This window comes from Cebidichthys violaceus, unplaced genomic scaffold (assembly GCF_023349555.1).
Source record: "Cebidichthys violaceus isolate CVI_PGR_0920_01 unplaced genomic scaffold, fCebVio1.0.p SCAF_80, whole genome shotgun sequence".
Classification (NCBI taxonomy): Eukaryota; Metazoa; Chordata; class Actinopteri; order Perciformes; family Stichaeidae; genus Cebidichthys; species Cebidichthys violaceus.
The window spans coordinates 129,084-142,323 of record NW_027176965.1 but is presented as its reverse complement, the minus strand read 5'-3'; the positions used below and the strand labels follow the sequence as shown (position 1 = coordinate 142,323).

Below are 13,240 nucleotides of genomic sequence, written 5' to 3'. Positions count from 1 at the left end.
GCGCGTGTGTGTATGTGTGTGTGTGTGTGTGTGTGGGGGGGGGGGGGGGGGCTCTGTGGGGATTGAGTGCAGGTAGTACAATTTGTCAAATCAGGTACACTAAGGGTGGGGGTGCACTTATTAAATTTGGTGAAGAAGCAGGGGCGATACCACTCCTGATGTTAATAACACAGACATGTTGCCAGATCATGTCATTTACATCCTGTTTAAATAATGATATACGGCCATTTATTTGATTAGGAAACACTTGAAAACAGATATTCTGATAATAAGCCTCTTGAACGTTTGTCTATAATTACATAACTCAGGAGTCAACACAACACTAACTTTTAGAAATGGTTGCCAAGCTGGATTTTGGTTTCTGAAACGAAAAATATGGTTGTGATTTTTAGTAACCACAGAATATTGTATGTACTTTGGGATGCATGTTTGCAAAATGTTTGTTTGCTCCTTTTTTATGTATTATGTATTATGATGCCAACCAAAGACAGACAAATTCTCAAAATGGTTGTTGATGGCAACCCGGCCACTATTATGGTCGAGCCCTGTACATGCATGGCTTACTTTATTTCCCTTTAAATCACAATGTCTGTCACTTTACATAACATTCATTTGGTTGCTTTTGTTCAAAGCAACTTCAGTGATGGAAGTCCTAACACCCACGAATGAGTTATTATTTCTGTGCCTCTAGTTCCTGATGGATGTTTGATTAGATGCCTGAAATAAGGTCTTCGGTTAACACAGGCATGAGATATTTCAACGTTTTCTTTACAATATAAAATACGTCGGTATGTACCCAGCTTGTGAATTTCGAAGCTTTTAATGTCTTTAAAATGGCCGTTGCTAACATGTGGCTAAAAGAGACAACATACTCGTGCGCACTTGGTATAGTTTGTCTATAGCCTAACGTTAGCTTTTTACTTTCGGCAATTTACATTTTCACTTTAAAAAAATCATAAAAAAATAAGAACACGAGTATCATAAACTTGTTTGCCACAATTAACAGCTATGTTCAGAGAGCTGCAGCGCAAGTTTTCTTCTAAGAAATGAGATGGAAGTGCAAGCATGGGGTGTAGTCTCAAGAGTGGAGTTAGTCGCCCTGCGGTGTAAGTTGGGAAATGACTCTGCTGTCCAGATGTCAGTGGGGAGTTCACTGCTGCCATCATTTTGAGGACCAGAACAGAAAATAGCCTTAACTGTGGTGAATGCCCACAAATTCCTCGAAGTGAGCGCAGAGTTTTTCCTTTCCTTTCACCTCCCTGTTGGCCAGCTGCACAGTCCTGAGCTGAATGTGAGCTGCCTCATGGTGCCAGTCGGGACCAGAGAAGAAGTGTGGCGTGGGAAAATGTCCTCCTCTATTAAGATGTAGAAAACGCTGGAGCACTCCCTGTGATGAGTAGGAGAAACTTATTGTGTAAAGGAGGTCACAGCCCGTCACAGTCTCCCTTTGCTAAACCATGTCAGTGTGCCTGTGAGCAAGGCATGTGACCTCTCCTACTTGGGTCATTGCTCAGAGGCAAGGGAGTAAACCATATTTGTTTGAAAGTGTGTGTGTGACCCCCTGCATGCAGCGTAAAGAAATAAATCATCCTTTGTCACAGAAAGTTCTTTCTGCAACGGATCTCCTGTTGTTCGCCGCGCTCACAGAGCTGCATTGTGCAACTTCTTGTGAGGCATCGACGTCTCCCATCATGCTTTAGTAGCAGTCAGAGTTGCAACATAAACTGTTGCTGCCTGAAGCACTGTTTTCAGGCTACAAGAAGCTTCCTATTACTCCCACAAAGAAAACAATGAGGGCCCCACAGTGTGTAGCTAATTGGAAACATGTGAGTAACAACCAAAATATCTCAAATGATGGTCATAAAGACCCTGACGTTATGATTATGTCCCAGTGTTGGACTGGAGGCAAACCAGAGTAGTGGGCCTGAGTCAGACATCAAACATCCTGTTGTACAGTTTGGTGGCAGATTGCACACATTTTAGGTGATACAACTGTGTTTCAGAGATGGAGAGAAAATATTGCTAATAGTTTAGCTTAGCCTTCTGCTAACCTCCCCTGCAGCACGCTCACGCAGGAGGCTAAACTATCAGAGAGATGGAGAGCAATGTTGCTAATAGGCTAAACAATCAGAGGGTTGGGCTTGTTTCCTGTAACCAGTGTAGCGTCAAAGCACGGCGGTTATTAGCAAGCTAACTAGTGGACGGCTGGCTTCTTAGCTAGCTTGCTAATGCCGCCCTCCATCTCACTCCTCTGCGCTGAGAGACTACTTGGTGAGGAGAGCAGGCAGGAGCTCCAGAAGCTAGCTAGCTAACTAGCCAGCTCTGGAGATGAACAAGGAGCTAAAAAACAAGCAAACAAAACTTGCTAGCCAGCGGTAGCTAACGGGTTCAGAGAATTATTCTGCCTTGACCTAGGCAAGGCAAGGCAAGGCAAGTTTATTTGTAGAGCACATTTCAACAACAAGGCAATTCAAAGTGCTTCACATAAAACCATTAAAAGCATCAAAACATGATGCAAAAGAAAAGTAGATTTAAAACCAATTAAGAACATTCATTGAAACATTAAAAACAGTCATTAAAACACTAAAAAGCTAAAAACAGTGCAGTGCAGTTTAAGAAATATTAAGACCTCGGCTCCGCCCACAAAAATATGTCATATTTACTAACAGAGAAGTGGTCGATACAGCACACTACAGTCTTTATGTAGTAAGACCCACAGTTTCTTGAGAGGAATGCTCCTGATTATTAATATTAATGTGCTGGGCATGAAACACTTCATTGGTACTTCTATGGGAGGAGCCGGTTCCCCGACACTATATTGTGGATTCGATGGTTTCATTGCATTTCTTCACCGTTAAAACCCAGCTGCCTCGCTTGATTTCTATTTTTGGAGATCCTTGAAGCACACCATTTGTTTTATTCCTGACATGCTGCAGCCCTCACAGTGGCTAACTAGTTTGTTTACAGTGCTCAGAGCTCTACAGCTGTTCCAGATGTTCGTGGGGCAGCTGAGGGTCAGTTGCGTGGCTGTGTGAGTGGAGGCAGACGGGAGTGACTCCTCGAGTAACCAGCAGTCAGAGGGGTTTCATGAGCATGCAGGGCTATAGGAGGAGTCTGTATTGAGGCAGAGGCTAGTGCGTTTTGATGTACAATCATTACTCTGGAAAAGATCAGTAAGAAATGATTTCATGATTTAATATTTGAAGATATTCCCTTTTTAAAAATATGCCCTTCCATCTTTTTAGTTTTAACAAGTTGGCAATGCCTCCTAAATAGATAACCACACTGAAAATAGACAGTAAGCCGTTATACTCTGCTATGTGAGTGGGTATAGATATCCACTGAGTCCTAGTTATTGAGGGAAAACATCAAAATGACTATGTACATACAAGACCTATTTTAATATACTGCATAGTATGCGGCTGAATTTGCCATACAAACAAATTGAGTGATTTGATAAAGCCTTCCCACCTGAAGGTCCGCTCACTTTTTTTTTTTTTTTTGGAGCTTTCAACAGTCTTCGTCATTGGAAGGAGTTTGCTCTGGAAAAACTTAGTGCACTTTGAATTGATTTTAAACTAGTTTTTCCCAAAGTCAAGAATGAACTTTCATGGTTAAGATCACTGACGAGATGCTACTGCAACTAAACTGACTAAACCTGACAACGGAGCAAACTCCATCCCCTCATGAAGGCTGTGTGAAACAGTTGAGAATCATCTTTGATTCATTCATTTAATATTTTCCAGTACAAAAAAAGAAAGAATAATGAAAACCGTAGTTAGATTTTTGCTATCATGAAATTTCAGTTCACATTGTTCCTTCCATACAATAGAACACTAGACTAAAGTCTGACAATGTGTCATAAGTGACAGAATTTTAGTCAGAGCCTATTAGATTATTATATTATGTTACTAGATTCCTTTTGAGATTATTTCCCATCCCGCTCCATGTGGAAATGTACATTTATAAAAAGTGTTCTGGCCTCCGCTGCCCTTGTGTGCGCAGTGGCTTGGACTGAAAAAAACGGCTAAAAAAAATATATAAAGGGAAGGCGGCTCAGAATGTGGTGCAGCTTCTCCTCCTTTTCCACGTTCCAAGAGAAACGAGACTGGTTCACGTTCTTGAGACTCCCCAAGTTTTTTCCTCGTCTTCCCGGTTTTGCTGCTTCCCGTTTGGTGCTGGAGAGAGCACACCTGTTGTGTGCTCTCTCGTTGATGATGTTCGCATAATTGACCCTCACCATTTGCATGAACCAAGTGGTTTTTCATGGTTGGTGTCGGTGTACTTTCCTCTGTAAGTGAGAGAGTTCGTAAGGGTTTGGAAACGAAGGCTTAATGTATCCTCCTCTGCCCCTTGTGAGAAAAAGACGTCCACTCAGTTGACTCATGTCTGGGTCTTTTAATAGTGTGAGCTGAGCCTTCTAGCAGCCACTCCCCTTTTAAGCAACATCTGGGCGCTTTATAAGGTTTTGCAAAGAGGAAACAAGCGTTTTTTTCCCCCCCAGTTAGTCATCATAATCTTTAACTGGACAACAGGCGAACTGTTTGTATCCACGCAATAGTCCCACCTCATTTGAAACTCAGTCAAACCTCTTAGCTGGTCAGAAATCGGAGTCATTTCTGTGTGCCGTCTTTGTCCTGCCTGTCAGCGCCCGCGGCCATTAAAATACCCGGCCATTTTGGTTGATGAAGGCTGGCTCGGGCCGTGGGAATTCAGCTCACTGGACGCCAGACTGACATGTAGTTCTGGAGGGACGTGAAGACAGGACGCCCTCGTAGATTGTCAGACACAAGGGTTCAGGTCCACAGAAGCCAGGCCGATAGGTCTGTCCTTTGCAAAGCCACTAAGTGTAGAATTTTTTGAATCAATAATCAAAGCACCAGTTTAATCATTTGATTGCATGAGGTTTTGTTTGCAGAAAATTTGAAGTTCTTCATCTAGTAACTTTAAGGAAGTACGACACTATATGTTATATTTTTAAAATCAGAGCAGCGTTGATTCGTAGATTTTATTTTTTTAATTGATATCTTGAAGGAAAACACCATCTTTACATTTTTGAAATGTGAAATATAGTTTGCTGCCATTTTGGCTTCATAACATAGCTGTTGCTAGATAAAAAAAGCAAGTCAGGACTACAAGTAACGAGGGCACACACACTGTTACATAATCCACCTTCACACAATCTGGTTTAAATTAGTCTTCAGTTCTTTTCTTCTCTTGTCAGCGTTTAACATTTCAAAGGTTCTGTCCGATCTTGTGATGAACTAGCTCATTTGCTCTCAGAGGACGGTCACCCTGTTGAAATGGTGCTGAATTAGAGCAGTTTTGATAGAATCGGAGAGCATGTAGGTCAGTATAAATAGCTGCACAGGAGGAGGAAGGATGATGTGGGTTTCTGCCTTTTGGCCCATTTAGATGCATCTTTGTGACTAGAGGCACCTACGGTTCACTCGTAGGAACAACATGTGTGGACACTGATGATCCAGGATTCCACTCACTCACACTGACTGACATAATAGTGTGTTTTGATAACTGCAAGAAGGTACTTTTGTGAAAGAATTATATACAAACGGCAATAATAGTTTTTAAGGAACACGATGTTTGTACAGTAAAGCATACGCAGCAGTCTCACCCAATAAAAACGGTACACAGTAATGTCTAGATCAGACATGTCAAACTCGAGGTCCACGGGCCGGGTCCAGCCCGCCACGTCATTTTATGTGGCCCGCGAATCCGCCAGCACAGCCTCTGTGCCATGAGGCAGCGTCTGTGATGAAAGAATACAATTTACGTCGGCATTTAGACACCGAACACGGAGCAAAAGTCAGCTTCCAAGAAAAACATAAAATTGTCCAAGAATTAAAAGGCAGACTGCAATCGCAGCAGAATATATTTACAACAGCTACAGCCCAGTGCGTGATTAAAGGTGTGTGAACTCCGACCAGATACACACTTCTAAAGATGTAAAAGAAACACCATCGCAGACCCGAGTTCAGGAACTAGCAGACAATCTGACAACCCAGCTAGCTGAAGAGACGAGCAGGAACTTCTTCATTAGCTGTTGATGAAAGCACAGACATCACACATCACACATCATCTATCACACATCATCTATCAGTGTTTATAAGAGGCTGAAGGCAGACCTTACCGTCAGTGAGGAGCTCTTGGATGTAGAGTAATGTGGGTTTTTTTTTAACCCTAAATTAAAATGATTTATGTTATAACAACAGAAATGTTCTTAAATATAATTTTACATTTATATAACTGCATGTACAATCTTTTAACACTTGAATAAACAATAATCAAATGCAGAGACCGTTATTTAACGATATGTTAGGGAGTAGTTACAGTTGTACAGTCTTACAGTTACAACCGGCCCTTTGAGGGCCACCGTGATGCTGATGTGGCCCGGGGTGAAGATGAGTTTGATGACATCTTTCACACCTCTTAGTTGTAAGAGGGGGTTTGCTGTGCTGCTGCTCTCACACATTTAGTTCTGAAACCATTCTGATACTGACGGTTTACAAAACGGCAAGAACACAACTTTGCACATGATTTATAGGAGGCCGGAAAGTCTGAATGCTTACTTTTCTCTTTTAACTGGCTTTATATTTATTGTGCACCAGTAATGCTGTTTCTGGCATGAATAAGAATAAATAAGTTTAATGTAGCGTATGATGTATTGTCCGTGTCTAAACATAATATATGTGTTGGGATTAGGGGTCGTCTTCGGTTACTTTTGCGTCTCTGTAAAGGTTGATCAGAGATGCCGAATCGATTCTGAGTTGAAACGTTTTCAATACTGCGTGCGTTGTCTTCTGAATCTTCTCTCGGCCAGATTAAAGTCATGTCACGGTTTAAACAGAGGATTACAGAAGAGGTGATGACAGAATAGTGAGAAACAAAATGAGTAATTGACTTGGAAATAACTCTTAGTAGTTGTTTTTTTCCTGATCTTGCTGCTGTTGGGTGGGGTTTACTGCATCCGGACAATTCACAGTGTGTCAAGTAAGTTTTCATTCACAGGAAGGTCTTACCCAGTACGATATGATTGTCTGCATGTCCTGGCACTTGTTGCATTGTGTTGTATTGCATGTGGTCCTGTAGCACCCACCCATCTGACACCTACATTTAAAACGTCTCTTCACATATTTGCCAATTCTTTCCAACCCAAACCGATTGCTATCGAGTCACACGTCTTTACTTTGTTTCTCTTGCCCTTAATTCGAATGAAGTCAATAGGTCACGTGCAACTTAATGTTCATGACAAATGAAAAGCAGAGTAAACGTTCTTGACCCCCTGAGCTTGTAAGCTGGAGTTCGTGAGAATCAGCGCTCCGGCCTCCTGAGAGCAAAGTGGCCATGTTGGCGGAGGATTCTAAGAGCTGTATTTATGCTGCTGGAGGCCAAAAGACTGACGTCACTTTGCTCCTCTGACGCTGCAACTTTGTCAACCGCAAGGGTCATGGAAGATATAATGTGTTTTAAGAGAGAGACCCTGTACGCTTCAGAGGAGATGCGTCAGCACAGGTACAGGCGTTGTGTGTGTGTGTGTGTGTGTGTGTGTGTGTGTGTGTGTGTGTGTGTGTGTGTGTGTGTGTGTGTGTGTGTGTGTGTGTGTGTGTGTGTGCGTCTGAAACGGGCACAAATGTTAAGAATCCCAAGGACAATGGGCAATCATTGACTGAGAGGAAATGCTGTTTAAGGTCAGTGAGTGAGCGGGGGGGGGGGGGGGGGGGGGCGGCAGCAGCAATCAGTAAGGGTTATTTCTGGAATACCTCCCTCATCGCTCAGATGAATCTTGATTAGTTATAGTCGGTGTTTACTGAGGACAACATTCTCTTTTTTACATAGATGTCTAGGTACCCATTCACAAACTTGAGCAGGAGGTGTTCAGCACACACACACACACACACACACACACACACACACGCAGCTTGCTGCTGCAGGGTAAAAAGCATCGCTACTGATGCAGCAACAAGCCTGCTGTTCCAACGTTTTAGACGTCTGTCGCCCATCTCTCTGAACCCCTTCAAGAGCCGACTCAAGCCGACGGACATCATGGAAGTCTGCAGACTTCAGAGCTCGTAACTTCAATCCCACATCTATAACTTCAACAGCGTGCGCGCTTCATTTACGGAGAACAAGCATTGCTGCACTGACCTCTGCAGGTTGCACCATATTGCATTGTGCAGCAACAGAGAGCAGCAACCATGACAGTGCGGTCGCTTTGTGATAAGTCATATTCTATGGCAATATTGCTACATATTGCCATTTTTTTTTTTGCGTAGTGAATACCTACATTAGCGGCAACACACATAGTTGAGTGAATATAAAGCTGGGGAACATGCAGTGGAGGTACAACGTCTCACAGCATAGACGACGTACACCACCGTCCAGTGACATAGTACGTGTGTTCTGTGGTCATGAATCTCCGGGCAGAGAGAGCAAACAGCACTGCCAGTCAAACACAGTGTGACATCGCTCACATGCCAACATATAATCAAATGTTTTTTTACCAATATTATAATTGAATATGTTTAATAATATAATTATACGACATTTGCATCATATACAAATACAGTAGCATTTTAGAATGTGCCATTAAGGAACAAAGACGTGTATTTGTTTTATCAAGAAGTGATAAAGTTGTGACAAGTGAAACCAATGCAGAAGTGTTTTAAAAGTTGCATTCTCTCTAGTGTCCACCAGGGGGCGACTCCTCTGGTTGTGTAGAAGTCTAGTCTAAAATGACTCTACTTCTCTCTTGATTTATTCCCTCAGTAAACATTGTAAACATGAGTTTATGGTCTCAATCTCTAGTTTACAGTCTTCTTCAATACAGCATGATGTTCATTTAGTACATTATGCTCCATTTAGAGTCAAACACACCATAAAGCAGGGGATGCTTTAGGGCGGGGCTTACTGTGATTGACCAGAGCCCTATAAGGCGTCTCTACGTCGTTTCTCCACATTCCATATATGATAACTTCCGTTCATTGGTTGCAGAAAAGTCCACAAACCAATGGGGGACGTCACGATGACGATGTCCACTTCTTATAAACAGTCTATGGCGCCCAACCTCGCTAGACCCGGAACAATAACACAAGCACATACCTGCAGGGAAACTACAAAAACAAATATTAACGCATTGGACCTTTCTCGGAGAGACAATGTTATTGTCTCCAGTTTAAGAACATGCTTGGGGTGCAGCAGATTTCCTCTTCATCAGGAGCAGTCTCCCAACCAGTAAAGTGGTGAAGATCATTACAATCTTCTGGGATGAAAAGAAGTGTTAAGACATACAGCCGCATCCTGCAAGAGAGTCGAATATGTATTCATCTGGTTTATGTCCTGGAGATAGACGAGATCCCTTTAGTTACTGGAGTTCCCTGAGAAAGGGATAGTATTCAATAGCGACTCTTTTCTTGGTGTTTTCCTGTTGCTTGGTCACAATTACTGACATTGGGGAAATGCATTAGCGTGCTGGTTGGAGGGATCGCAGCGACTCCGCCCAGAGGCCAACAGACTGCAAACGCATAGTGTCGGCCACAAAGCTAGAGGAAGGAAGCGCTTACACACACACACACACACACACACACACACACACACACACACACACACACACACACACACACACACACACACACACACACACACACACACACACAGTCTGCGTACGCGCTCTCAGAGAGGTCCTTTTAAGGAGAAGGCCCTGCTCTTGCCCGAGTGCTGAGTGGAGCAGAGGGAATGCCTTCAAATACAGAAATCTACATACATGCGCACATTTACACGTCGTTGTGACCGCATGTCTGCATCAGTCTTTACATTCCCACAAGGCTGTATCCTTCTAAATACAGTCCACTACATCTGTTCACAGTGATATTCTGTGTTTTATAGACACTGCTACAACACCGGTAGTCCAGTCTACTGCCACATACTGCAGTGTTGAGTCTCTTTAATCAATTTTCTGATTGTCTTCACTGATTCAATGGACCCTGCAACTTTAGATGAAGGGTCCATTTACTCTTCAGACTGTGACAGTTGCTGAAACGTATGGCGCATTCACTTCCCAACCATTAAACCATTAAACTTCCCATGTCTGTTAAGAACTCTGTCGAGGAACTGGACGTCTGGTCACACGCGTGTTCAGCATTTATAGATGTGTAGATGTGTGCCACTTTAGTCCAGCTAAATTGGCAGCTATCTTACTTCTGTTTTTCTGTGTTTTTTTTTCTTCCTATTTTCTCTCTCCGTTTCCGTTTCTTTCTCCGTCTGCCGCTCAGGCCGAGGCCAGGCTGGCAGCCAAGAGGGCAGCGAGGGCAGAGGCCAGAGAGATCCGCATGAAGGAGCTGGAGCGACAGCAGAAAGAGGTACGAGTCACGAGTCACAGACACACTCTCGCATTTACAGCTGTAACTGTGAAGGGCTTCACGGCCTGGAGGCATATGTTGGTTTGAAGAGTTCTATCCATGTATCCCTTCTTGTAACACTTATTTATTTATATATATATATATATATATATATATATATATATATATATATATATATATATATATATATATATATATATATATATATATATACCAAACAGCTTCCCATTGGCGGTAGTTCAGCGTATTCATGCCACATTTTTACATTCCCGTTTGTCACACTAGGTGCTGCTGTTTGCCACATGGCTTGATAATCCATGACCCTCGGGTAACAAAAGGATTCTGTCGGTCTTGTTGCTACTTTGTTGTTGGCAGTTGAGACCTAAAGCATTTCCTGCCAGCAGTGCTTTACGCTCTTAAGCTGGGACTCTTAAATCCGGGGGGGGGGTTATGGGTCAGAGGTGTAAACGGAGAACCGACGGGGATTTTCTAGTTGTTGTTCGTAGAAAGTGCAGAAAATGTGAAGAAACACATTATGTAGAAAAGTGATTCAGGATGAATTGATAAAACAACCTCCTCCCTATAAATCACCTCTGTTCTCAAATGTCATAACCTTCATCCAAATAACTATTACTCTACAAAAAAGGAATTTGCAAAACCCAAAATGAACCATAGACCTTCTTGGAGCCCATCTGAACATGGAATCTTTCTCAAAATGATGCGAAACATCTGGAATATAGGTGATAAGACGTCGGTTCATCTCATCCCAAACGCTGTCCTGATGAAAGTGGATTTGTGTTTAAAGCAGTGTGTCAAACTATACAGCAACACATTAAATATGCTTATGTCTTAGTCATAAGGCTCCATTGGTTTAGGAAACATTAAACAAGTAATAAAGAAGGTAAGTGGCCGTAAACGTGGCTGCTTTCTTTACAGTGTAGCGTCCCGCTGTGAAGAGGCTCACTAATTCCTCTCTCCAGAAGGTTTTAACCCTTTTCCACTTTATCTCAGGCCAAATCAAATCAAAATAAAAACCTTCCAAGGCTGTTTATGGAAACTTGTCAAGTCACACGTTTGATTGGATCTGTTGTGGAGATAAAAAACCAAAAGCACACTGTCACACCTGCCACTATGTTGTTTAAACCTTTTATGTTTTAACCGATTCTTAATCTAAACCAGAGTACAACAGTTATTTACAGTCTGTTATCTGTAATGTACACGTCTGGGAGGACCGTTTTTTAAATATGGACTTTTAGCGAACATCTGTAGCCTCTGCAGTTGATACCTGGAGAACTCTGATTGGGTGACGCCCTCCAGGAATAACTAGGCCTTAATGAAAAGGGCCTGTTGTGCACAAGAGGCGTTACATGTATGTAAAGATGGATTCTTCCTTTACCAATATTTATAGCAAAGCTTACACGTCATAGTGGAGTAGAAAGACCAAAGACATCCTAAAACTCTGGTTTGCACCTCCAGTGCCAGTGTTGGCCCCGGCACTACATTCTGATTTGTGTTGAAACAGGTGCAGAGCAGAGACTCGTGTGTGTGTGTGTGTGTGTGTGTGTGTGTGTGGAGACTGCAGGTCAGTGGACTGTTACTTGAGTTTCTCTTTCTCTGGTTGAGCTGCTCTTAGCTGCAGCATGGGGAGTTGTGCTTTTCCTAGCTCACTTTTCTTAGCCTGGTGTAATCCCATACACACAAACGAACACCTCTCACCTGTCAAAATGTAACACTTAAAGGTTGCTCATGGGCGTCCGGAGATGATCTGGAGGTTAAGACCACTTAAACTGTATTTACCTGTAACCCTGGTGACCTTTGACATAATAGCCCTTGGACCTTCTCAAGTCAGCTCTTCTATGTAACCGAACAGTGTTTGTTGTTATTGGAGTTGTTTACTAGTCCTTTGCGAGGGGTTGGCAATGTCATCTATCACAGTATATGTACTGTTGTGATGCGATATAAGGCTTGAAATTCAACGGACAACAGATAAAATGCTCAGATGGGAATGTCCGTTTTTTTGGCAAATCTTGTGAATTGTATACCTGGAATAATAAAGGTACTTTGTCACATTATTGACGCCATAAAGAAATCCTACCCATGGGTGTACAGCAGTAGAGATAATCAAAGGGTTAGCTACTGTACCCCAGTTTAAAACTATAAAGAATATCCCAGACGATTGACAAATTTCTATCATCTCACAATATATATATATATTTTGTCACATTGCCCAACCCTACTCTCTCTTTCCTTAAACAATGACCACTTTACATCCCTCTGAACTCTTTTACAAAATAGATTTGTTGCTTATAATGATAGCGAATCCTTTTCCCATTAAGGTATACTGGGATAATCAGCATTCCAGCAGCACTCAATTATTCAGCAATCAAAACACAGGCGGTGAGCCCCAACAGACACACACATATACACACACACACACACACACACACACACCCGTCAGACGCATTGCTAAGCTGTGTGTGCGTGTGTGTGTGCGCGTGTTTGTGAGTCCCTTAAACCCCTTAGCTGAGTTCCAAAGTAGCTTAGCGGGGTGTGTGTGTTCCTCGGCCCGGCCTGGTGGAGCGGTTGTTGTTGCCGTGTTGCTGACATGAGCAATGGGCCGCCGCTCTCACAACCACCTTGGGGACTTTTGGACGTTTTCTCACTCGCTGGAGACGGGACTTAACGGTGGACTACTGGCCGCGTAGCTGCAAACGAGAACCTTGCGGTTTGCCTCCGTTGGTCTGAGCTCAAATCTCTGAGCGTCGTCCGTTATAATCCTGCCTACATGACCGGCCGTGGTCTTACCTGCTGACTGCCGGAGGATGCAGCCTTTCCTGGCACCCTGAGGGCAGCAGGACGGCCGGCCG

General features: G+C 42.9%; 1 protein-coding gene across 15 annotated transcripts in view; it reads left to right on the top strand.

Annotated features, from left to right (window-relative positions):
• lrrfip1a (leucine rich repeat (in FLII) interacting protein 1a) overlaps nt 1–13,240 on the top strand; it is a 45,861-nt gene that overhangs the window by 8,891 nt on the left and 23,730 nt on the right. For all 15 annotated transcript variants that reach the window (XM_068702075.1, XM_068702076.1, XM_068702077.1 and 12 more), the window contains exon 2: nt 10,287–10,373. In XM_068702075.1, coding sequence (XP_068558176.1) covers nt 10,287–10,373 — 87 coding nt within the window. The remainder of the gene's footprint in view (nt 1–10,286; nt 10,374–13,240) is intronic.